Source organism: Grammomys surdaster, unplaced genomic scaffold, assembly GCF_004785775.1.
Source record: "Grammomys surdaster isolate TR1022 unplaced genomic scaffold, NIH_TR_1.0 125940, whole genome shotgun sequence".
Lineage (NCBI taxonomy): Eukaryota > Metazoa > Chordata > Mammalia > Rodentia > Muridae > Grammomys > Grammomys surdaster.
The window spans coordinates 2057819-2082986 of record NW_021620762.1 but is presented as its reverse complement, the minus strand read 5'-3'; the positions used below and the strand labels follow the sequence as shown (position 1 = coordinate 2082986).

Below are 25168 nucleotides of genomic sequence, written 5' to 3'. Positions count from 1 at the left end.
CTGGGGCAGAAGCTGTTCTGTGAGGAGGTCCCAGCAGGAGTGTGGTACTGCTGGCCACAGTGTGTCACAGCCAGGAAGCAGGAAGGGATACCCGGGTTCAGCTCACTTTCCCTTTGCTATCCAGTCAGGATGGTAACCCATGGAACCTTGCTGCCCCCTTCAGCATGGGCCGTCCCTCTTCAGTTAAACCTGCCCAGAAACAGCCTCCCAGACATATCCAGGGCTGTGTCTCCTAGGTGATTCTAGGTCTTGTCAAGTTGACACTCAGTGCTAACCATCGCACCTGCCTTAGCTTGTCAGCAGCCCTTGTGGAATTGAGTTTTCTTTCTTTTGACATTTGTGAGTGAATAGGGGTTCCTCTTGATTCCAGCTCACAGGGTGGAGCGAATGCTCTGTGTTCAATCTTACCAGTGATGCCGGGAATGGTTAAGAACGGCTTCTGAGTCTGCAGATACATTTATTTTATCATTTGTGCACAAGTGTGTACATGTGTGTGGTACCTGTGGAGGTAAGAAGAGGAGGAGGTTCCTAAGCTCTGTAGCTGGAGTAACAGGAGGCTGTGAGCCTCCTGCCATGGGCTGTGGGGACTGCACTGAGGTCCTGTGGGAGAGCAGCAAGCACCCTTAACTGCTGAGCCCTCTCTCCAGACACCTGCACTCACATGCACAATACACACACACACACACACACACACACACACACACACACACACACACAGAGTTAAAAAGAAAGTAAATCTTTAAAAAGTTAACTCCGGTCTCCATGCTTTGAGCTGTGTCTCTATATCGATTTAGTTTTATTTTAGCAAATAAAACCAGACCTTAAGAGCTTTCCTACTAGCCGGGCGGTGGTGGCCCAAAGCTTTTAATCCCAGAACTTCGGAGGCAGAGGCAGGTGGATCTCTGTGATCCAGCCTGGTCTACAGTGTGAGTTCCAGGACAGCCAGGGCTACACAGAAAAACAAACCCTTTATGGAAAAACAAAGACAAAAAAAACTTTCCTCCTTCTGTCCTTAGGATACCCTTGATTCAGTCTGCTCAGGCTATGAACTTTCTGGCAAATGGGGTGACAATAGATAGGAGATGTGGGCTTGAAGGAGTTGCTGTGGTCCCCACCCCCACCGTCACTGAGTGTTCTACCTCGGCACTTATTCTAGAGGACACTGGGGCACTTTTTTGAATGCTTTCTGGTAGTTTCTCACTCTCTGAAGGCTGTTAGTCTCACCAAAGATAATGGTCACGTTGTCTGTTCTTTTGGAGTTGGGGTGGGGTGTGGGGAGGAGGGTGTCTAGTGCTGGGAATGGAACTCAGGGGCCTTGAACTTAGGACACACATGCCCTACCCAGAGCTCCTGCTGTGTGTCCAGCATAATCCTCTGTGTGCCAAACAGGCTCAAGGTGTGACTGTACCGAAGACAAGCTTCAGCAGTGAGCCACTGTTCTGCCCCAGGGTGACGTCTGAGCCTTTCACTCAGACTTTTACTAAAATATTACTCCCCTGCTGCTTACTTCAGCCACCAGGCCCAGATGCTTCCAGAAATACCCCTAGGGCAGAATGAAGAGTGTGGTGTTACTAAATAATGCCTATCACCCTATAGCACCCCATATTTTGTCTACACTGAGTACTTAGGTTCCAAGCACCAAGCCCCCATCACCTATCCTGGCCCACCCGCCCTGAGTCTGTAGAACACGGCACAGCTGGACCCTCACCAGCAACCTGAAGCCAGAGGGATCAGGGGTTTCCTCATCTGAAGAAATTAACGCAGATAACACGATATTTAAATTGCAGGGACCAAGAAGATCCTTAGATAACACAGGTCTGTCTGTCTGTCTGTTTTTTTTGTAAGACTGTCTTTCAAATAAATTCTGGGAGTCACAACTGCCCAGACCAAGTCTCTCAGGGTTGTCAGGATGTCCTGGGTCACGTCTTGCCGGGTGACGGGCCTACATGTCATAGAGTCGGAGTTGTTCCTGCACGTCCCCATCCGACATCTCACCAAACGTGTCCTTGTTGTCCTTCATGAGCTTGAAGATGGCAGCCAGCTGTTCTTTCTGAACTCTGTTGAGAAGAGAGGATGAGAGGAAGAGGGTGTTCCTGATCCAGGGCAGGAGTGGGGTGGGTGGGGCCTGTGCTGGCAGCCAGGTGCTGACTCTCCTCTTTTCTAACTACTTGTGCTTTCCTGTGTAAGCCCCACTTAAACTGCAGGAGGCGGTTTGCTCTAACACACCTAGCCCTGAACCCTTGGTCTCAGGTGCCTCACTTTCTGCACGGGTCTAAAGCCAATCTGCACGTCACAGTGGGGTAAGGAGGAAGGACCCCTGTGTTGGTAAGTGGCTTGAGGTGCTGAGAAAAAATAGGTTAGGAATAACCTCGGTTTAGAGGATGTACCAGAAGGGGAAGGAGAAGGAAATGGAGGCATACAGATGTGGGTATACAGATGTGCAGGCCAGAGTGCTGAGCAATGGGGAGGGTAGCCCCTGGGGTTCTGCTGCCTAGAGAAAGGGGCCTTTCCTTATGTGTACAAAGTAGGTGTGGATGTAGATGCCTCAGTGTTGACCACATGGTTTGCGTGGCTGCCTCGTGGTTTGTGAGATTCTGGCCACACCATCTGACCAGCGCAGAAGGACTTCCATAGCTAACATCAAGGGTGCACTGAGCAGCTGAAGCCAGGAACAGTGTGTGCCCTGATAGCATGGATTCTGCAGTTCCTGTCCCTCCATGACACACACCACTGCTTTGGGACTTAGAACGAACTGGAGCTACAGTGCAGCTCAGATCTCCCTCCCCGGGGCCACGCCCACTGCAGCTATGCTACATGGAGGTCTGCCATAACTGAGCGGATCTCAGCAAAGCGTTTGCCCACTGGATTGTCTGGAGGGGTGGTCCTGATGTGTCAGGTCTTAGGCTACAGTTTTCACTTCGTAACCCTGGCTATCCCGGAACTCATTTTGTAGACCAGGCTGGCCTCAAACTCGCAGAGATCACCCGCCTCTGCCTCCTGAGTGCTGGGATCAAAGGCATGTGCCAGCATGCCAGGCTGGCTCTTGTGATTTCATTGACATTCCTTCTTCTGTGAGTTTTCACCCCCACCCCCACCTCACACCTTCCACTCAACAAATGGTTTTCTGCCTATAGTGGCATCTAGCAGTTGGAGTACCGATGTCCCAATAATAATAATTATTATTATTAGAACTATTTTTGGAGGTAGGAGTGTTGAGACAGGGTCTAACTATATAGACTTTGTTAGCCTGGAATTCATTATGTAAAATCTGCGTGCAGATACTGGGATCACAGCTGGTACCACCACCATTCCAAACCTATGGGGCTGCGGTATTTATTTATTTATTTATTTATCCATCATTCTTATTTTTATTTGTATGGGAGTTTCACCTACATGCATGTATATGTAGCATGTGTTTGCCTAGTGCCCTCAGAGGTCAGAAGAGGGAACTGGATCCCCTGAGACTAGAGTTATGGGTGGTTGTGAACCACCATCTGGGTGCTGGGAGTTGAACCCATACCCTCTGCAAGAGCAAATGCTCTTAGCCAAAGAGCCATCTCTCCAGCCCTGGGATGTATTTTCAATCAGGTGTGCATACGGATGGCTCTATACTCTGCTGGGATCGTCAAGGGCATCAAAAATGAGAGTAGGCGTAAGCCTCTTGTTTCTAAAGATTTCAAAAAAAATAAAAATAAAGCAAACTGAAGAAACACACAGTAACCAAGGTTCTCTACTCAATGTTTATTGGCCTGAACACAGGCTGAACACAGAGAGCAAGCTGTCAGCAGTGGGAGAGGCTTGTTACCGGTAAGCCACGCTCAGGTTCCACATGGGCCTAGCTAACCATATCCAGAGGAAGTCGCTATTTTATGTGGAGGAAGTCCTGGCTTAGGCAGGGACTTCGCTATTGCTGTTTAGGGACAGGTGAGTGTGACTGTGGCTCTGTGTCTAACTAAGGCAGTGTGTGTCTGCTGCTGTTTTGTCGCCTGTTCAGCCCTAAGCCTGGAACCGGAGTTATCAGGGAGAAGACCGCCAGGAATCCTCGGCTTAGCAGTCAGTGCTGGAATTTTCCAGGCTTCCGTTAAATGGGAAGTCTTCTAAAAAAACCTAGTGCTTTAGACAAAAATGTTTTCGCCAACAAGTCTATGACTTCCAAGTCGTTTGGTATAAATACTGTCAAATATAAAATTCTAAAAAACTAACCTGGGGCCCGTGGGTGGTTATCTACTGAGGTTCTAAGTCATCTAGAAGAAAAAAAAGCCTTAGAAAATGCACAATCCAGAAGTCTATTGGAAGCTGATACTTATTGCTTCTGCAGGCAGAAGTGGAGTCTTGGCTGAGCCGATAAGAACACTATCGGGAAGGCTTCCTAGTAGTGAGAGGGTTGGACCTGAGACTCCTGGGGTGTGGCTGGGAGCAAAAGGGGAGGCCATATTAAAGCTAGTATCTGGCATAAATCATTCCAGCCAGAGAGGAAAGTGCCCCCACCCTGTATGCGTGTGTGGGTGACCATCTCAGGGTAACCACCCCTGACCACAAGTGAGCACCAGTGGGCTTCACTTCCTTTGTCTGTTACTTCTCAGATCTGGTGGTTTGGCTTCAGTGAGAACAAAGCACAGAGGAATTATGGGAACAGGGTGTGTCGGGGTGGTGGGGGCACGAAGGCTGTGTGGGGAGTAAACGTGGCTGGTAAGAAAAGCCCAAGGCCTGAACCCATACTGTTGGCAAGTTTCCTCCTCATAAACACCTCTGAGAAGGACACAGACAATGCCATTCCCAGGATCTTGCTAGCCCAGGGGAACCCAAGGAGGGGTTGGTCAACCTGCAACCTGCAACCCTTCCCCAACCCAGCCTGCACTGGCTCCTCCCTTGGGGGGGGGGGAGGGGCAGTTTGTTTGTTTTTTTTAATCTCTCAAGCTTTTAGGATGTCAAAAGGAAAGAAAGCCTTCAGGAGGAGGCTAAGGACACCTTCATTATTCTTCGGTTCTGTAAAGAGAAACAGGGAGAGAAAGATCATGTATCTTGCTTGCTCAGTTGACTTTAGAAGCAGCACAGGACAGGAGAGTGGGCGCAGGGACGAGAAGGAGGACGTTTGGAAATTGCAGAGGCCATGGTGGACTCTGCCGCTTTCTTAGACCAGCAGTTTGCTCCTCATACCTGGCAGTGATACAGCTTTGTTAGTCCCCACCACCACCACGCAGTGTGGTTCCACTGACGGTATTCCTATTGCCTTAGATAATTTTTGTTTCCTGCTGCCTGGGTCTTCGTCTGCTGTGAGGGCTCTGGACCTAAGCCTGTAGGTTCCCCAGAAGGACCAAAAGCCTGGACACGGCTCTAAAGGCAAGAGGTCTGATTGTGTGCCTTTGGTGCCCTCTCCTGGAAGCAGGAGTCAATGCATACTTTCTGCTGTTGGACTCATGCAAGAGGAGCTGAACTGTAGGGTAAGGCTGGGGGTGGGGGTGGGGGATGGGGTCCCACTTCCCTAACTGGCCTAATATACCACATGAAACCCTTTTCTTGGGTCCTGTCTATTTCCATGAGCGGAAAGGTAACAGACCCACAGCTGGTGAGCCACAGCAGCGAGAGGCCTGGCTTGGCCTGTCAGCATCAGCTTAGTTCGTGTACAAGCTGGGTTCCTCTTTCTCTCTGGGACCAGAAGGTGGGATATCCTGCTAAGAACTGAAGCCAACCAGGCTTCTTGGCCTGGGAGAGCAAAAGCCTGCTAGCCAATGATCCCAGCCACACTGAGGGAGGTGGCACCCCCAAGAGAAGCTTCCGGTAAGAGGCAGGGACAGAGCCAATGTGAGGAGCAGGGGAGGGGTGTGCAATTCCACCCAGAGGGAATTCAAAAAGGTTAGCGTGCGGAGCGGTTGAGACTTAAGCAGTTACTGCCTTCTCTCTTCCCAGGCCCTGGACAGGAGTTTTGTCTGAGCAGATCCAGGGGCAGAAAGTCTCAATTGAGATCGTAAGGGAACTCAGTGGGGACATCAAGTCTCCTAAGTGCGACTCCCTGACGACCTGTGATCAAGCCTGAGGAGAACAGAACAGGGAACCGCCACAGAGCTGGGTTCTAGGCGCAGCTGCGGTGGCCCAGCTAATGACTCACAGTGAGAGGGGGACAGTGCACCATCTACCTGCTAACAAGGTGCTTGCCTGTTTATCAGTCTAGAAGCAGAAAGAGGCAGCCTGGTAGGAACAGGTCTGACAGGCGCCCTGCCGGCTTGAGAGAGTAATTCATTAGTTCGATGATAACAAGGTTGAGTATTATTATTAATATTATTGTTGTTATTATTATGTTTTGTGTGCATGTGGAACTCAGGGGACATGCCATACCACTTGCTTCTCCCCTTTTATCAAGTTAGTCTGAGGATCAGACTCAGGTCGGCAGGCAGTAGCGGGCACCTTTATCTGCCAAGCCAGCAAATACGCTTGTGCTGTTTTGCAGGGGATAGTTCTAGAGATGTTCCCCAAATTCAGTTGAGTCTGGATCTGTCTTGTAGCTATCTCCTCTTCAAAACCCAGAGACAGAAGGGCGAAGCCAACCTGAGCAGCCTCTGCAACCCCCAGCATCAGACATGGCACAGAAGTGTGACCAGGGGTGGGCCCTGCGGCTGGGCCTGCATGCAGGGACGGGAGCGAGCAGATGTCGGGTGAGCCGGGAGAGCCACAGGAAGCATGCTGGGTAGGGCAGTGGAATGAACATGAACTCAGACCCTGCTGAGACCTCTCCCGGCCCCTCCTGCACACAGTGAGGACTTCCCTGTGCAAAGGAGGGGTCACTCCAGGTGCAGCTCCTTGGCATACTCTCCAGCTCACAGAACAGCCCCGAGTGCATCATGGGTGATCTGGAGACTCCCAGAGACTTGGAGCAGAAGGCCCTCCGGTCTGCTGTCTTTGAAAATGACATAGAGGCAACTTCGCCTTTTTCATTTCCTGGCATCAGCTCTGAGAGGGAACAGTGGCAGACCCCAAACTTGAGATCTAACTGCTCTCCTACTATGACAGCACCCCCCCCAAGGCCTACTGTACATTAACCTGAGTGGATAGAATAGGGCCACAGTGCTGCCAAGGCCCCGCCCCCAGGGGCCTTTAGGATGGCAGGGGTGTCCTGCCCTCTCTCTCCTCTCCAGCCAGGGCTGGATCTGTGGCAACACTTTAGCTCTGGCACTGAAGTCCTGAAACAGCCTCAGGAAAAATGACCTTGTCTGTCCTCTGGATTAACACCAGCAGGGGGTGGACCACAGGAGGCCTCAGCCTAGGTCTGAAGGCCCAGCTCTGAAGATCAACAGCCCTGACTGTCCTGCACCGTGGGAAGGAATGCAGGCCCTCTCAGGGTCTCTGTCCTTCACTGTAGAGCCAACTGCCTCTTCTCTGGGCGAGACAGAGCTACACCGGGCACCACACAAGATGTATGCACATCCCCATGGCAGCCCCGGTCTCAAAGAGGACGGTCCCCACTTAGTACACCTGCCCCTCTATCAGCTGACCTCCCTCGGGGAACCTTTCCCCTGGGAAAGGTTCTTTGTGTGTCTGGGAGTCCTCATGCATAGGAAGAAAGAGATGGGTTCAGAGGAGACAAGTGCATTCATTGGTTATGGAGGCGGTGGAGGAGGGGTTTAGACCAGGTCCGTGGCCTTGGGGACACATAGCAGACAATGTAAGGAAGCACTGCTAGTCTACAAAACCAACCTCCTTACCACAAGGGTTTGCATGAACATTTGTGGCCCGGGACTAGGGGACTCGCTACAGGGAGGTGAGGTCAGAGGTCAGCTCAATCCTGAAATATAAAGGTGGCAAACGGGGTCACAACGAGAGGCGGCGTCCTCATACAGAGAGTCAGGGGCTCCCATAGCAAGGACTTCCTTCTTCCTGCCTGTGTCTACACTGACACCCCTCTGCGCCAGACGGTACACTCAGCATCCTGATAGGGAGACAGGATCTTGCGAGCAGGGTAGTTGTGATACTGGAGGGATACTGGTGGCCCTGGGACAGCCTAGAGAGGTAGGGTGAGCCTTCTACTCCTCATGAATCAGGCCTAGTCCCCACCAGCCCTTTCTGGGTGCTGGGACTCAATGAGGCTTCGCTATAATGCAGGGGCTCTGCTCACACTGCTGGGGGGCGGGGCAGCAGGTGAGGGGTCGGGGTACAGTGGGCTGCGGCCACGTTGGCCATCCTACTGCCTTTTGAGCACCCCTCACCCACCCATGCAGTCCAGACAGAGGGGAAGTTGGTCGGCATCCTGGGGGCTCTGGCGGCTGAGGGGAGAATGGCCTGATTCCAGAAGCCACCCAGCTGCCGGGAGCTGTGCAGAGGAGCGCAGAGCGGAGCTGCGCAGAGAGCAGAGCGGGCGCTGCGCAGAGCGAGCGGAACAGATAGAGAATGACATGGTGGGTGGGGGTGGGTGGGGGCGGGCTGGGGCCGGGAGGAGGGAGGCTGCCAGATGGATGAGCACCAAGAATCCCGCTCTGTCCTCAAGTGACAAATTGGTTTTGTCAGGGACTCTACGCATAAGTGAGCAGTGAGGCTGCTCCGGGCCCTTTCCTGGCATCCTCACTCTTTGTTTTCCAGGTCGGGGAGGCTTCGGGCTGAGAGAATACAAGAAATGGACTCTCCTCTCCTCTCCTCTCGTGCCCTTCCTCCCTGCTGCCTCCCCGGGGAGCTTCTTCCCTTGGTTGAAGCAGGCTGAATATTCCCAGGACGAGAAAGGACGCCCCCCCCCATAAGCAAAAAAAAAAAAAGAGGGGGGCTTAATGGGCGGGGCTTGCAGGCGCCCTCCCGGGCGGACCCTTCTGCTAGTGTCCCAGGAGCAGGCCTACCTCTGTTCCTCCTCCAATTCTTCTTTGGTCATCATCTTCTTGTACTGGCTTCCCCTCAGCTGCCCAGGGCTGTACTTAAAGGAGAAGGCTGACCCTGTGGAAGACAGTCCATAGGTTTATTGATGACGGGGGGTGGGGGGGGAGGGTTCGGGGATGGGGGTTGGGGGGGCCCTCTCAGAGCTCAGCAGTATCTCCTTTCCCTGGTTAGTTTTAGTCTCTGTCTCTCTGTCTCTCTCTGAGTCTGTGTGTGAGTGTGTGTGTATGTGTGATATGTGTGTGTAGGGTATGTGTGTCTGTGTGTATGTGTGTGTCTGTCTGTCTGTAGCCGGGGATTGAACTCAGGGCCTTGTACATGCTAGGCAAGTGTTCTTCCTTGAACTACATCGTCAGCTCTCCCTTAATTAATTTTCAAAGAAATAGTCCAGCAACATAGCTCAGTTGGTGGGGGGGGGGGAGCCAGAAGGTAGTGTCACACGGCTCTGGAGCCCCAACACTCAGGAGGCAGAGGCAGGTGAATCTCTGAGTTCAAGGCTAGCCTGGTCTACAAAGAGAGTTCCAGTACAACCAGAAATACACAAAGCAACCTTGTCTCAAAAAACAAGCAAACAAAAAAACTAGCCCTCCCCCCCCCAAAAAAAAACCAATCAAACCAAACCAAAAACAAAACAGAAAGAAAGAGAAATGGAAAGAGGAAAAGAGAAAGAAAGACCTGATGTCAGAGAAGCCAACAAGCTACAGCCAGAGAGAAACCAGCCCCTGTGCTACTCCATCTTCCAGATGACATTCCCTCTGCAGGCCAGGTCAAGCCAGCCCAGAGCTGTCTCCCTGTCTGTGTCAACAGTCCAGCTGTTTGCCTGCAAGACTTCCTCAGTGCCACGGTGGCCTCCCCCAACCCCAGTCTATGCTGATCAGACCAGTAGCAGATACCATTCACATGCTGGGCCCCAGGGACTCAGACCTTCCTTTTCTTTCTCCTATGCTTGGGACAGACGTGTCCAGTCTCTCCATCCTCCCTCCCCCCAGGTTATCAGCAATTGAAGGCATTCGTCGGGCGGTGGTGGGATGCACAAATGAACAGGCTTGGCAGACTGCCAGCGACTGAGAGCAGCCCCCGGTCCTGCAGACTATTAGAAGGGTAGATGTGCAGGTCTGACAGGAGGAGGGGGAGCAGAGGAAGGCCAGGGCATTCGACACATCGCCTCAGCAGAGGGAGGCAGGGCAGAGTGGAAAAGCGGCCATCCTGAGGTAATGATCTGCTTGGAACCAAAGCTTTCACTGTCCCTTAGTCCTACCTGTATCCGAGACTGAGGATGGCGGGCAGGCTGGCTGACTTCTATCTAATGCCTGTCAAGGTAGACCAGCTGGGGATGGTGACAGCCAGTGAGCCTGGTATCCCCTCTTCCAGCTGCTATTCTAGAACTTTCTACTGCCTCCCGGAGAGTCTGAGACACCTCCACACATTCTCACAGTGTGTCAGGCTCCCCACTCACACATGCCTTCGGATATGTAGATGCTGCCAAGAAGGAAGAAAAGCCACTGGGATTAGGATTCTCTTCTTGCTAAAAAAAAAAAAAAAGGAGGTTCTGAAGATGAACTCAGAACCTAAACATTCTACAGAGCCAGACTGTCCCCTCATCAAGCCTCACTTAGGAGAACTGGGGTCCTACCTAGCCAGCCGCCCAGGGCCGGAGGCCTTCCTTGAGAAGCAATCTTCACCTTTTACAAGGACTTGCTTTGCTCCTAAGTCATTCCACATTTAGAGAGCACAGTTCTGGGTGCTCTGGGGCTGTGGTGACCAGAAGACAAGTGTACAATAAACGAAGACTCAAGTCAGCAGCTGGGCCCAGGCAAGGGTAGCGGAGAGGGGAGTGACGTCAGCTAGGGGGTTGAAAGAGATCGGATGAGCCGGGCGGTGGTGGCGCACGCCTTTAATCCCAGCACTCGGGAGGCAGAGGCAGGCGGATTTCTGAGTTCGAGGCCAGCCTGGTCTACAGAGTGAGTTCCAGGACAGCCCGGGCTATACAGAAAAACCCTGTCTCGAAAAACCCAAAAAAAAAAAAAAAAAAAAGAAAAGAAAGAGATCGGATGGGACAGGTAGTGTTCATCTTTAGTCCCAGCACTTTGGGGTGGGAAGAGGCAGGTCTCTGTGAGTTCCAGCCCAGCCTGGCCCACATCAAATTTCAGGCCAGGTATACAGACGGTGCAGGACAGCAGACTGACTATGGGGCTGGGGACAGAGGCATATTGGGGTCAGTTGGGGTTTGCTTGGCTGTCGAGGCTCTTGCTGGGATGAGGTGGTGCCTCTGGGAGTCTGAAGCTCTTTGCCTTCTCAGAAACCCTCTGCTCTCCTCTGCAGTGCCCCAGCATGTCAGTCTTAGGCCTAACCAGGCTAATAAGCATGGCACAGGACAGTCCACTCCATCTTGTCTAGTTCATAGGAACCAAGAGCTTTTCAAGTCCAGGGTGTGGACAGAAGAGGCCGGGAGATCGGGGAGCTTCCCTGAGCAACTGCAGTCTGCTGCTGCCCGGGGCTGCAGCATTCATAGAGAAGGTCTTTGTTTGTCCCAGATCCCTGAATATCCTGCACGCCAGGGACAACGACTGGAGCTTCAGCTTGCAAGCAGCCCCCTGGTTGGACCCAGAAACAGTACTGACAAAACCAACGGACCTCAACATCTGGGTGGCTGTGCTGCTGTTCTAGAAAAATAAACATAAAAGGCTTCTTCCACCCGCTTGTTGCCCGCCTGGGTTCTGGTTTATGGGACAAGTCTGATTAGCCTGATGCTTTTCCAGCCTGCCAGGACAGCTGCCCTAACGCAGGCTTTAACTTAATCACACTCGGTGGGCCCAATCCAATTTAGTTAGAGCCAGAGGGCCGGGTGTGAGGGTCCCCAGGGAGTGCGTACAGGGTGGGGGCTTCCTCTTCCAGGTATCAAGTCGCTTGGGGAAGTCATTTTAGCGACACTAATCAATTAGCCTGGAGGCTGGGCTGCTTATTGGGAAGGGGGCAGCGGGCAGTCTTGCCTTCTTCTAACAGCTGAGACCGTTGGCCTTTCTCCTCTCTGCCGGGTTATAGATGGGAGGCCATGAGCGTTTGTGGCTGTCCAGGGACAGCAGCTCAGATGAGAGGGAGGACTCAGGGAGCAGGCATGGGGCTAGGTGCAGGGCTTGGCATAGGTGAGACTGTTGGCTGAGTTAGGAATGGCGGCCTGTAGGTGTGCCTGCTTTGTTTGCACCCAGTTTTAACTTCCCTTTGCATGTTGCAGTCACTGGCAGGACTTTGGTACCCACGACAACAGGGATAGATAGACTCATGGGCCACAGCTGCTGTTACCTCCTTACTCAACGATCCAGAAGCTGGGAGCAAGGGCCTGGCTGGCCCTGGTTGACATCGCTACCTACCACTGCCTGTGCCTCAGAGGCTACACCAATAGAAACCCTTAGCCCTGTTCTCTAGAGGGCCTGGGGACTTTCTTGGCTGTGACACCCACAGGAGCCTCAGTCACCACATTCCTGAACCCCCTGCTTCCCATGGATCCTGCCAGCCGTTGGCTTAAAGCTACAGCCAGTTCTCCCTTAAAAAGAAGAAAACACGCAAAAAGGAATATCTCTGGGCACTAGCTGTACAGATCTAATAAATATTAATTAAATTAATATTAATATCTTCCTTTTTTCTTTTGTTTTTTTTTGTTTGTTTGTTTACTTTTTTGTTGTTTTGGTTTGGTTTTGCTCCGGTTTCTTTTTGAAGGAAATAAAATCTGGCAGATGAGCCAACCAGTCTGTCTGTCTGTCTGTCTGTCTAAGACACATTGGGGCCTCTTGGTTCCTGTGTTCCTGTGGCTCCCCATCTGAGCTACCCCAGGCTCTGGAGAAGCAGCCCCATGTTCCGGAAGGCCCCTCAACAAAATGTACCAGAGAAAGACAGCAGATATGGTTGGGAGAGGGGAGAAGACAACCGGCAGCCAGGGAAAGCTAAGGAGCTTTTACTTCTAAGGAGGGAGGGGTCCTCCCACACCCAAAGATACTTATATTGCAGACAGAAAAGCAAAGAACAAAAGTTCAAACAAGGAATGGAGGGAGGGGAGGGGGAGGGGGGGAGGGAGGGGAGAAGGAGGAGGAGGGGAGGGTGGGCAGGGAGATGAGGGGAGGGGAAGGGGAGAAGGAGGCGGAGCAGGGAGGAGAGGGGAGGGTGGGCAGGGAGATGAGGGGGAAAGGAAGGGGGAGCTGAGGAGGGGAAGGGAAGGGGGAGCAGAGCCTTGATCTCATCCTCCATAGCCCCTCTCACCCTCTTAGTCCCCCAGTTCTCAGATCCCACCACTGCCCCAAGACTGGCCCAGGGGAAGACAAAGATTGCAGCCCAGGAGGGAGAGGGGGACGCTCACCATCTTCTTCCTCGGGTTCTTCAGTGGGTGGCCCCATCTCACTGTCTGAGTCTTCATCCTGCGGGAGAATAGAGGTCAGTGCTGTTTGACCAGCTGAAACATCTCTGAGGTCCAATGTGGGCATGACCAGCTGCCATGGAGGAATCTGGATGCCAGGGCAAACTCAGGGGTAAGGAGGAGGAGGTGATGGGGAACTCTGGGTACCGCAAGCCCTCAAAATCTGGCTGTTCCCAGGTAGCGCCTGTCCAGGCATTTAGGTACCTTTTTATTTTTATTTTTTAATTTAATTAAATTAATTTATTTATTTATTTTGGTTTTTTTGAGACAGGGTTTCTCGGTATAGCCCAGGCTGTCCTGGAGCTCACTCTGTAGACCAGGGTGGCCTCGAACTCAGAAATCCACCTGCCTCTGCCTCCCAACTGCTGGGATTAAAGGCGTGTACCACCACCACCCAGCTTGGGTACCACCACCACCCAGCTTTAGGTACCTTTTTAAAGATGACTGATTTTTATTTTATGTGCACTGGAGTTTTGCCTGCATATCTGTCTGTGTGAGAGTGTCAGATCCCCTGGAACTGGAGGATAGAAGTTGCGAGCCACAATGAGGGTGCTGGGAATTGAACCCAGGTCCTCTGGAATAGCAGCCAGTGCTCTTAACCGCTGAGCCATCTCTCCAGCCCCAGGTACCATTTTGGAAAGTGGAATTCCCGCTCTTAGTAAGTAAACCACAGCACTGAGAAAGCTGGATGTACTACCCAGGTAAGGCCAGCTCCACAGCCCAGCTATTCCAAGATGGGAGCCTTTCCTTGCTTCTTCCAACATCATTTCTGTCTCCAGTCAGTTTAGTGACCATTTACCCCAAACTGGAGCTCTGCCCCCTTCTCCTGGTCTCTCCCACACATGGATTCAATAAACAGATGGCTGGAGAGAGGCATCCCGTCCTGGGATGGCCTTGGTGGAAGGAAGGAGTGACTTCAGCTTCAGGAATGTTTGAGGATGAGAGAGTCATGTGACCGGCTAGCTATGTGGGACTGGAGGGTGTGGGCGGGCGAAGAGAGGCCCCGAGGATCTGGCTTGGAAGCCTAGCGGGCCACAGTGGAGGCTTGAGGTTTGAGGGGGAGGGAGGGCATGGGTGGAAGTGAACTGCCTCAGTAGAGACAAACACTGGCGCGGGTCTGGGGTGCCCCAAATACCTCGAGAAGCAGCCAGCCTCTACAGCGGGGAGGCTCTACAACAGAACAGCAAGCTGAGCCTGGAAACAAAGCTTTCACAAGTAACGGGGTCCCAAGCGGTGAATTTTGAGGCCTTGAGCTCCCCATGGGAGCCAGCACCCACTACTTAGCATCTTGAAGACTTTGTGCCTAGAAACCACACTCCCCAGCACTGACAAGCCTGTGTCCTGGGGGACCAGACACACCTCCATTTTTGCCCAACAAAGTAGTATCTTTGTGGCTAAGGGAGGTGAGCAGGTTGACAAAGGACGCAGAGGACTCTTTCCAAAGGGATTGTTATCCAGACTGAAACCACCTATCTGGGACTTCTATACAACAGTGCTAGAGACTGGCAGTGACATCAGCACCTATTAGCTACCTACAGCTGGCTATAATGTCAACCAGTCCAAAGTCACCGGGCACGTGCCTATACGTGCATGTATACCTCGCAGGGAATCCAGAGGAGGCGTGTGCACGTGCTGACTGTGCTGAGGGGTCAGGAGGGATTATAAAGGAGCTGGGCGGATGGGCAAAGCACACAAGTCCGAGGAACTGGGTTTGGATCCCCAGCGGCCATGAAAAGGAAGGGTATGGTTGTGCAATGTCAGTAACTCTAGTGCAGAGTTTGTGGGGGCTGGACAGAGGCAGATCCTCAGGGTTGACCAGCTAGCCAGCCTAGGCAACCTGGGAACTCTGGATTCAGTGAGAGATCCTGTCTCAAAAGAGAAGGTGGAGCTGGGCATCCAGTCACAGCCTTTAATGCCGGCACTCGAAAGACAGAAGCAGGAGGATTGCTATGAGTTCTTGGCCAGCCTGATCTACTTAGTGAGTTCCAGGTCAACCAGAGCTACATAGCAAGATTCTTGTCTCAAAAATAAAATAAAGTCATCAGGATAGATGTGTGTCTGTCTGTCTGTCTGTCTGTCTGTCTGTCTGCCTGTGTGTCTGTGTGTATCTATGCACATGTGGGCCCATGGGTGTGCCTATGTGTGTGTGTATGTGTGTGTATATATGTGTGTGTGTCTATGCACATGTATCTGTGTGTATGTATGTGTGTGTCTATGCACATGTGTGCCTATGCACACATGCCTGCGTGTCTGTGCATGCGCATCTGTGTGTGTGTGCGTGTGTGTGTGTGTGTGTGTGCGCGCGCGCATGGAGGTCAAAGACGCATGTCAGGTGTTGTGCCCCACCACTCTGCTTTGTTCTCTTAAGACAAAGCCTCTTACTGAACCTGGAGCTAGATTGGCAGCCATTACACCCCAGTGATCCTCCTGCCTCTGATCTCCTCAGTTTCAGAGTTACAGGTATATGTGTTCACTTTGTTTTTACATGATGCTGGGGATTCAAACTCAGGTCCTCAATCAAGCATGTGCAGCAAGGCTCTTAGCCACTGAGCTATCTGCCCAGACTCTAGGATGTGTCTTAATCCAAGGTCCACCGTCCTTATCACACACACACACAGAGACACACCAGCACACACAAACGCTCCCGTGCACGCCAAAGAGAGGCTCCAGGAGAGACGCACTCTGCCAGCACCTTGGTCTTGAACTTTGGACCCCAGAGCTATGAGAAAAGAAATTGCTAGCCAGGCGGTGGTGGCGCACGCCTTTAATCCCAGCACTTGGGAGGCAGAGGCAGGCTGATTTCGGAGTTCAAGAGTTCGAGGCTAGCCTGGTCTACAGAATGAGTTCCAGGACAGCCAGGGCTACACAGAGAAACCCTGTCTGGAAAAGACCAGAAAAAAAAAAAAAGAGAGAGAGAGAGAAAAGAAATTGCTGTTGTTTAGGTTCCCGGCCCACGGCATTTTACTGCAGTAACTCTTGCAGGCCCATATTCCGGTGACAGTAAACCAACCTGAGGGAAACTAGAGGGTGTAACACAGTCATCCTGGCTGGTCCCCCAGCAGGCCTGACTGAGGCTCAAAGCCAATCACCTCACAGGCGTTTCTGTTGCTGGCCTGCCTGCTGCTCTCTGCAGTGTATTAAATAAACCTGCGTGCTTTCTAAACAAAGCAAAGCAAACGCCAATCAGCCCACTGAGTCTCAGCCCGGTAGAGCTGGATGGGCGAAGCTGTGTTTTAACTGCCTAGGTTCTGAGATAATGTTCCAGGTTAGCTTCTTCTAGAGACAGTGAGAGACAGAAAGTCTCCAATTAGCATCCCCAAAGACCCAGGCAGCCAGGCGGCCAGTGCTGCAGAGGATGGAACAGGCAGGCTTCTGGACAATCAGATCAATGCAAAGTATGTGTGTGTTTGTGTGTGTCTGTGTATGTGCCTATGTATGTGTGTCTGTGTGTCTGTTTGTGTGTGTGTCTGTGTTTGTGTCTGTGTGTATAACTGTATATGTGTCTGTGTGTGTGTCTGTGTATGTGTCTGTGTGTGTGTCTGTGTATGTGTCTGTGTGTCTGTTTGTGTGTGTGTCTGTGTTTGTGTCTCTGTGTGTGTCTGTGTATAGTGTCTGTGTGTGTATCTCTGTATGTGTCTGTGTGTGGTGTCTGTGTGTGTGTATCTCTGTATGTGTCTGTGTGTGGTGTCTGTGTGTATCTCTGTATGTGTCTGTGTGTGGTGTGTATGTGTCTGTGTATGTGTCTCTGTGTGTGCGTGTGTCTGTGGTCTCTGTGTGTGTATCTCTGTATGTGTGTCTGTATGTGTGTCTGTGTGTCTGTGCACATGCGTGCATGAGAGTATGTACACATATGTTGCTCCAGGAGATGATTCTACCAGAAGATCAGCAGGACCCCTGTGGTAGCCGCCAAAGCTAAGCAGGTGTGACTGGCTTTGGATTATGGCAGCTCAGCCAGGCAGGTGGAGCTCAGTCTGGTCCCAACTCTGTTTTTCTTTTTTTTTTTTCTTTTTTTTTTTTTTTGGTGGGGGGGAGGGCAGTAAGACAGGGCCTTTCTGTGTAGCTTTGGCTATCCTGGAACTAGCTCTGTAGACCAGCCTAGCCTTGAACTCAGACTTTGGCCTGCTCTGCCTCCTAAGTGCTGGGATTAAAGGTGTGTGCCACCATGTCCAGCTAGCTGGTCCCAACTCTTCAGGGGTTATCTCCTGGAGAAAAGGCAAGGCAGGTGGGGGTGGAGGAGGTTGCCTACAGGTCTCTCTCCTGACAAAAGGCTCAGTTTTCATCTTTGAATGGGGGGGGGGGGAAGGGAGGTAGGCAGTATGTTCGGAAAGCAGAGCTGGCTAGTCCCAGTCAGTTCAAACCTGGAGCCTTTCTCAAAGCTTCCAGCAGATCAGTTTGGCCACCTCCCTGTCTCCAAACAATGCTTCTGGGGGGACATTTGGACCCCACTTACCAAGTCTATGGTTGCCACTGATGGGAATACATCCTCCTTAGGGCAAGGAAAACAAACCATCCGTTCTGTCCCAAGCTGGCCCTCTAAGCCCATCCAGCTCTTCTGGGCAATAGCCCGACACTCACATCACTGCCTCAGACAAGACTCCAGCCAGACTCCCACGCTTCCCCTCCCTCCCTGAGAGTCACCGAGTTCTCCATTTTCTTCTGGCCCTCTCAGGCCTTCCTGAGGCCCTGGGCCTACTCTCTTCTAATTTTTCCTACTTGGAGAACATGTTAGGCAATCCTTTGGACAATTGTCTCTATTCTTTGTTTTATGTGTATGGCTGTGTGCCTGTGTGTATGTCTGGTAGCACAGGCATGCCCAGTGCCACGGAAGTCAGAGGAAAACATTGGATCCCCTGGAACTATAGTGACAGACAGTTGTCAGCCACCATGTGGGTGCTGAGAATCAAACCCAGGTCCTCTGGAAGAGCAGCCAGTGCTCTTAACCAAGGAGCCATCTTTTTAAAAACCCGAAAACAAGTTTTTAAGTTAGTTTATTTTTGAGACAGAGTCTCAAGTAGCCCAGGCTGACCTCAAACTTGCTGAGGCTAACACTAATCTTCCATCCTCCTGCCTCCGCCCCCCAAGTGCTTGGATGACAGGCATGTGGCACCGGCTAGGGTCACATTCTCTAGGGTCTGTGGTCTGTCCTTTGTCATTCACTCCTGGGTCCTGACTCCCTCAGTCTGGCCAGAGGTCTCCCAGATAACAGGGTCTGACAGCTCAGAGCTGTTTTGGACCCTGGAACTGAAGGATAGTAAGTGGGCTTCCCTGTGTGGGGAAGTTCTCTTTGGCTATCTGCTCTGAGCTCTATGTCAGGCCAAAGAGGGAGAGAAGTACTTAGTACTTCAGCAGACACCAGAACCCACAGATCATATGGACAGAACCCAATGTAAAACACGTGTCAGTTTCTCCATGAACAACTCTCGAACTGGGGAGCTCACTCCCTTACAGAGCAGTCTACCTAGGGGGGAGGGGGTGTGTGAGCATAAAACATAGTGTGGGAGTAAGTTCTGCAGCAGGGGGATGCCAGCTAGGCCACAGACAGGGAAAGAAAGAAGATGCCTTGCTCCCACTGAGGTAAGAGACAGGGAGACTGAGCCTGCCTTCGGAGAAGAACCAGCAGCAAGGTTTTGTTTTGCTTTTTGTGGGTTTTGCACATTCTTTATTTTCAAGACCACACGGGTGCCTGGTGTGTGGTGGGCCTGTCCTAGGAGCAGGGAAGGGGCGGTGAACAAAGTGGACTAAGGCCTTTTCTCATTCCTGTGTGTAGCATTCCTCTGCACACACAACGTGTTCAAAAATAAAAGATGACCTCATCTGGTTAAGTGCTCTGAGGAAAGCCAAACAGGATGGAGAGAGAGAGAGGGAGCGAGGGAGGGAGCGAGACGGAGAGGGAGGGAGGGAGGGAGGGAGGGAGGGAGAGGGAGAGAGAGATTTACATCTGCTAACGTGGTCAAAGGCATGGTGACAGGATGCAAGCAAGGCTTTTATAAAGGTGCAGGCTGGGTACACCAGGCAGTCAGTCGACACACGACTGTCTGGACACGGGCTTGAGCACCAGGAAGACAGCAGTGGGCTCAGTGGGAACAGTGAGAACTGTCCATCATGGAGTTCCCCCCTCCTGCAGAAGCTGCGGAGGCCTTCAAGCAAGGAAGCTGGGCTGTGGCTTCTGGGTTACAAAAGGAAGCTGGGAGGTGGTGGAACTGGGCAGCCTAGGGCAGCAGGAGCCTTGGGAAAGGTTATCAGACAGCCTGCAAGAGCCCAGCATGGAAGAGCAGCCAGCAAGACTACAGGAGAGCTGGTCCTTTAGGAGTAGGCCCTGGGAGACAGGCAAGGAAACTTGGGAGGCGGAGAAAAGAGGACGGCAAGACAGGCCTGGGCTTCAGTAGGGAGCAGTGAGGAGGAGGAGAAATTAGGGGTGGGGGTGGGAAGGGCAGACTATGACAGACACCTGAGGAAGATGGGTGACCATGGGAGAGGGCTGCATGAGTGACTGTGGCTGTCCCTCAGCATCCTCAGGACAATGGTGGCCCAAGTGCTCTACAGGACAGCAGTGGTGGACCCTTAAGCCCTTCGGTTGATATTATAGACATGAACCTTCTAACGGGGGAGAGAGAAGGACAGGGACAGGGGAAAGGACAGTTTCTAAGCTTGAGAGCATGCTTACACACATGTATGCTCTGGGTAAGCGACTAGCTTATGCAGGGAGGGTGGGGGAAGAATGAAAGTGCGGAGGGGGCAGACTGAGAGTGAGAGATGGACCAACTCATTGGTTTCTATGGCTAGCACCCACACCCCTGGCCCCTACCCTGTTCAGACATCCAGTCCAAAAACTCCACCCCAGGCTCTAAGCCCAGGCAAGGGCACATTTGCTAGCCTTAAGCAAACTCACTCAAATGAGAAAAGGCATGACAGACTCAATCCCATCAGATTAACAGTTTTGGGCAGTACTCTCATGACAGGGTTTAGAAGAGACCAGCTTCATAAAACTAGAATGAAACAGACACACAAAAGCCCTGTGGGCATCCGTCGGCACTCTACCCAGTCCCCAGGGCAGATGCTGGGCTGAAGTCCAGCCGCTACGTTTCAGAATAAACAGGTTTAAAATAGACAAGACAATCAAGAAGAGATTGAGGAAGTCAGAGCTAAGAAGGTTGGAGAATGTTGTCATTCATTCAGGAAACCCAGGTTGGATGGCTTTGATAAACAAACTATAACAGAAGTTTGGGCCTAGACCACTTACTGACACACGCTCGCACACAGGAACGACAGGTGGGCGGGTGGCTTCTAAAAGCTCTTCAAGGCTTCGTCCGGAGGGTAGGCCAGTTTTGGATTCCCCAGGAGCGGGAGATGTGGGCGGTTTGACCCAGACCGGCAGCCGACAGTTCTGGAGGAGGAGGTACTTCCACGTTTTGAGATTTTATCTCCAGACTCTTGAGTTCTCAAAAACTAAGAATCTACATAGCAGAAAAACCATTCCGGGAACTTCCCCTTGTCCATGGTGGGTGTTCTTCAGTCTCTGCTTTTTTAAATTATTATTATTGTTATTATTAAGAAAATGTTAGAGCCTGGGGAGATGACTCAGGTTAAAAGCACTGGCTGCTCTTGGAAGAACGTGGGTTCAGTTTTCAGCACCCACATGGTGGCTAACAACCTATCCTAAACTCCAGTTCCAGTTCCAGAGATCCAGTCCTTCAAGGGCACCAGGTAGAGATGGCACATAGGTAACAGGTCTATACTTGCAGGCAAAGCACTCATTTAAAATAAGATTTTGTTTTGTTTTGTTTTTCGAGACAGGGTTTCTCTGTGTAGCCCTGGCTGTCCTGGAACTCACTCTGTAGACCAGGCTGGCCTCGAACTCAGAAATCTGCCTGCCTCTGCCTCCCAAGTGCTGGGATTAAAGGCGTGTGCCACCACCGCCCGGCTAAAATAAGAATTTTAATGTAAAAAAAATTTTAACTTTTTAGTGTGTGTGTGTATGTGCATGCATGCGTGCGCGTATGCGAATGTGTCGGTCAGAGGACACCTGTGGGAATTGGTTCCCTCTACCATATAGACCCTCGGTCATTAGGTGGCACACACCTTTACTCACTGCACCCTGCTGCTGGCCACTTCTACCGTCTCTGTTATCTACTGTCAAGCGAAGGTTGAGTGCTGCTTAGGGAAGGGTAAGGTGACAGGTGCCTGCAGTGTCTGCGGCACTGGAGAGATGGGTCAGCGGTTAAGAGCACTGACTGCTCTTCCAGAGGTCCTGAGTTCAATTCCCAGCGACCACATGGTGGCTCACAACCATCTGTAATGGGATCTGATGCCCTCTTCTAATGTGTCTGAAGACAACAACAGTGTACTCATATACATAAAAAAAAAAAAGAAAAGAATGTCTAGGGTTGAAGAGACGGCTCAGCACTTGCTGCTTCTGTAGAGTTCTGTTCCCAGCACCCGCCTGATGGCTCACAACCCCCTGAAACTCTAGTTCCTGGGGGGTGGGGATCTGATAGCGCCTTCTGGCTTCTGTACTGAACATACATACAGGCAAAACACTCACACATAAAAAATAATTTAAAAAATACACTATTTGGGGGTTGGGGAGTGGTGATATATACCTTTAATCCCAGCACTCAAGAAGCAGAGGCAGGCAGATCTCTACGAGGCTAGCCTGGTCTACAGAATGAGTTCCAGGACAGCCAGGGATATACAGAGAAACCCTGTCTAGAAATATAAACAAACAAAAATAAATAAATAGCAAGAAAACTCTTCCCTGGCTTTAAGAAGGTCCAGCTTCTGTCTGGACCCTGTTGCCTCGTAATTCTCTGAGGGGACTAGGTATGCTCACCATGCTTCCTGCACTGCCAGCCCCAAGTACTCCCCCTGCTCCAGAGAGATGAAAGCACACTGTAGTAACAATAATCTTCTGCCCTCTCAGACTCCCCCCAGCTCAAGCTGTAACCTGCTAGAGAGTGTGGAAGAAGGCAAAGGTGGCCTTGCCTGACTTCAGGTTGGTCCTCCCCCACCCCCTAAGCTTTGAGTCTCCACTCAGGGCCTCAGACGATAACTGCCTCTGCCCACCACCTGGTCCCAGCCTGCAGGGCACCCAGCCTGCAGGAGCGGAGGCTGCCCAAAGGATCTACAGCAGCAGCTGAAGGCTGCCTCCCCAATCCTTTTCAATAATCAGCTTTGTGAGTCAGAGGCTGCAGCTGCCCCAGGCTGCCCAGGCCTCGCCAGGGAAGGAGCAGACTGAGTTCGGAAGGAAGTTGATGGAAAATGAAGAAGAGACTGGGTTGTGGGGGCACAGTCAAGCCTCTCAGGCTTCTATAGTAACAGCAGGTGGGGTGGTCCCTGATCCCCAGCCTCTGTCTTTCACTTGGGGACCACGGAGGAGGCCTTCTCTGAGGGCATCATCCAGCTGCAGCTTCCAGTCCCAACTGGAGTTATCTTCCCCAGGGGAGCATTCTTCCCTCCTCTCCCCAGGCACCACGATCCGAAGAAAGCGCTGGAAACACTTGGAAATGTCTGAGTCTATTTCAAGACAATCTCTCTAAGCAGCTACTTCTAGCACTGAGCCCCCACTAGAATGGAAGGGACACAAAGACACCTGTATCTCTCAGGCCCTCACCCAGGACTCTGGCCACTCGACATTTAGGGCAGGAGTAGAGGGAGTTGGAGCATGCTCACAGGAGATGCTCCTGATCTCCAAATGTTGAAACTGCCTTCTTGTTGGGTGGATTCCCTCACTATAGCCCAGCGCCATCTTGAAATCCCTGAACCCTGTGATCCTAGGGTTTTGTGTTGTTCTTTGGGGATGGGGGTTTCATTATATAGACCAAGCCGGACTGGAACTCACAGAGATCTGTTCTTCTCTGTCTCCCAAGTGCTTAGAATAAAAGCGAGAGTCGCCAGGCTCACTCAGCTTAAACCGCAGGCTTTGGGAAGCTGAGGCGGGAGGATTTTGAGTTTGAGGTCAGCCTTGAATACGTAGTGGGTTCCAGGTCAGCCCAATCTACATGTCAAGAATCTATCTCAGTTAACCAACCAACTGAAACCAGAAAAAAATCCAAAGTGCCCACTTGGGTAAATTATGTGAAGGTCCCTGTTTCCACATTACAACCCCATTCGAGGATGGGTGTGAAGAAACACCTTGTAGAAAGTCCCTTAAGAAATTGCTCTACTTGCCGGACGGTGGTGGCGCACGCCTTTAATCCCAGCACTTGGGAGGCAGAGGCAGGTGGATCTCTGAGTTCGAGGCCAGCCTGGTCTACAGAGTGAGTTCCAGGACAGCCAGGACTACACAGAGAAACCTTGTCTCAAAAAAAACAAAACAAAACAAAAACAACAACAACAACAACAAAAACAACAACAACAACAAAGAAATTGCTCTACTCCAGAGGATCAAGGTAAGGCTGTGCTTAAAGACACCTTGGACTTTGGTCTCAAATCCGCTGCTGAGCAATAGGCGAACAATTTGAAACCAGGGTTGATGGAGACAACCAGGGGGAGCCTGAGAGGAATTCCAAACCTACCTGCCCCTCCCTCCAGGTCTGTGAGCCCCCAGCATCACCTCCAGTAGTCCTCCATTCTCCTGGGGTTGAACACAATAGTTCTACTAGGGGCTAGTTAGAAGCCACTCTAATGACACAATTAGTCACCCATTTGTCAAGCAAAGAGCCGGCTGGTAGGGAGTCTGGCAGACTCAGCACAGAGAGAAGCCTGAGCCCCGTCTCATTGCCGCCTCTCCTGTCCCAAGAGCTTCACTCCAGGGTAAACCATTGTATCTGGCAAGGGAAGGGGACAACGGCAGGTATGCTGACCACGCACCGAAGCGGCCAGCCTACAGCCTCCACTATGCTGGCAGCCTGCCCTCCAAGCACCACTAAGAAGAACAAAGTATTGAAAGCTGACCAGAGACCAGAGTGGGTGGCCTGACCTAGTGCAGTGACATCCCGGTATCCCGGGCAAGCACGGATCCAATCTACAAAGATGGATCTCAGAGACTGAGCGCATGAGGGGTACCCTGAAGGCTGGTCAGCTGATGGCCGGTTCCTAGGAGGTGGGGAAGGTAGTTTGGGGTTATCAGCTGTGAAGCAGAAGGGCCTCTTCTTGCACCTTTTGTTCCATATAAGCCGGGTGGGGACTGCGGGGGTTGGGGGGTGGGCGGTGTCAACGCTACAAGCAGTTTGAAAACTACAATAACATGGTCCCAGTAAGTGCCTCCCTCTCAGTCCTGTCCTCTTAGCCTCACAAAATACCCACACTGACTCTGGAATCTGGATTCAAGTTGACCTAAACACAGGCAACTTCTCTTCTTGCACATCCCACCCCAAAGTACTGTGTTGTCAAGAGTAAGCTAACTCCAATTCAGAGCTTGAAGTAGGACACGTGTCCATGGATTTAGGCAAGGGTGGGCAGTAGCGGGGCAAGTGGAGAGTACAGGGCAGAGTGTCAAGGGCCTTGGGAGGCTCGGGAGGGCCAGGGCGGGGAGGAAGGGAGGACAGCTCCAAAGCAAGGCACTCGGAGGCACTTTGGGAGAGGATGGAACATCCCAGCCACAGGAACCCTCCTTTCCTGCCGGCCATTGGCTCGGTCCTTCCTGGGGAGGTCCGGCCAGCAGGCTTGTAGGTCCCCTCCTGGGGACCCCACGGCGACCTCGGTGCGTACCTGTCTCTCCTCGGCCGCTGGTTCCTCCGCCTCGGGCTCCCCCGGCTCCGCCACGCGCTCGGACTGGCACGGTCCCGTGGGTGCTGGCTCCGGGGCGCAGGGCTCAGAAGGCTCAGGCGGCGCAGGAGCCCCGGGGGCCTCGGCCGGGGCGGTGCTCTCCGGGACCGGGGCCGCCCCACGACGCAGCAGCAGCCAGGCGAGCAGCAGCGCTAGCGCCGTGACCAGCGCGGGTAGCGCGGCCAGCATTTCGACCGGCGACTCCAT

At 52.1% G+C, this 25168-nt stretch overlaps 1 protein-coding gene across 1 annotated transcript; it reads right to left on the bottom strand.

The window, feature by feature from the left end:
* Positions 1-759: 759 nt before the first annotated feature.
* On the bottom strand, positions 760-25168 carry Mxra7 (matrix remodeling associated 7). Its single transcript, XM_028752954.1, has 4 exons — positions 24905-25168; positions 13199-13256; positions 8817-8910; positions 760-2057 (listed from the first exon to the last, which is right to left on the bottom strand). Exons 1-4 carry the CDS (start codon positions 25166-25168, stop codon positions 1943-1945), a joined length of 531 nt encoding a protein of 176 aa, XP_028608787.1. The 3' UTR covers positions 760-1942.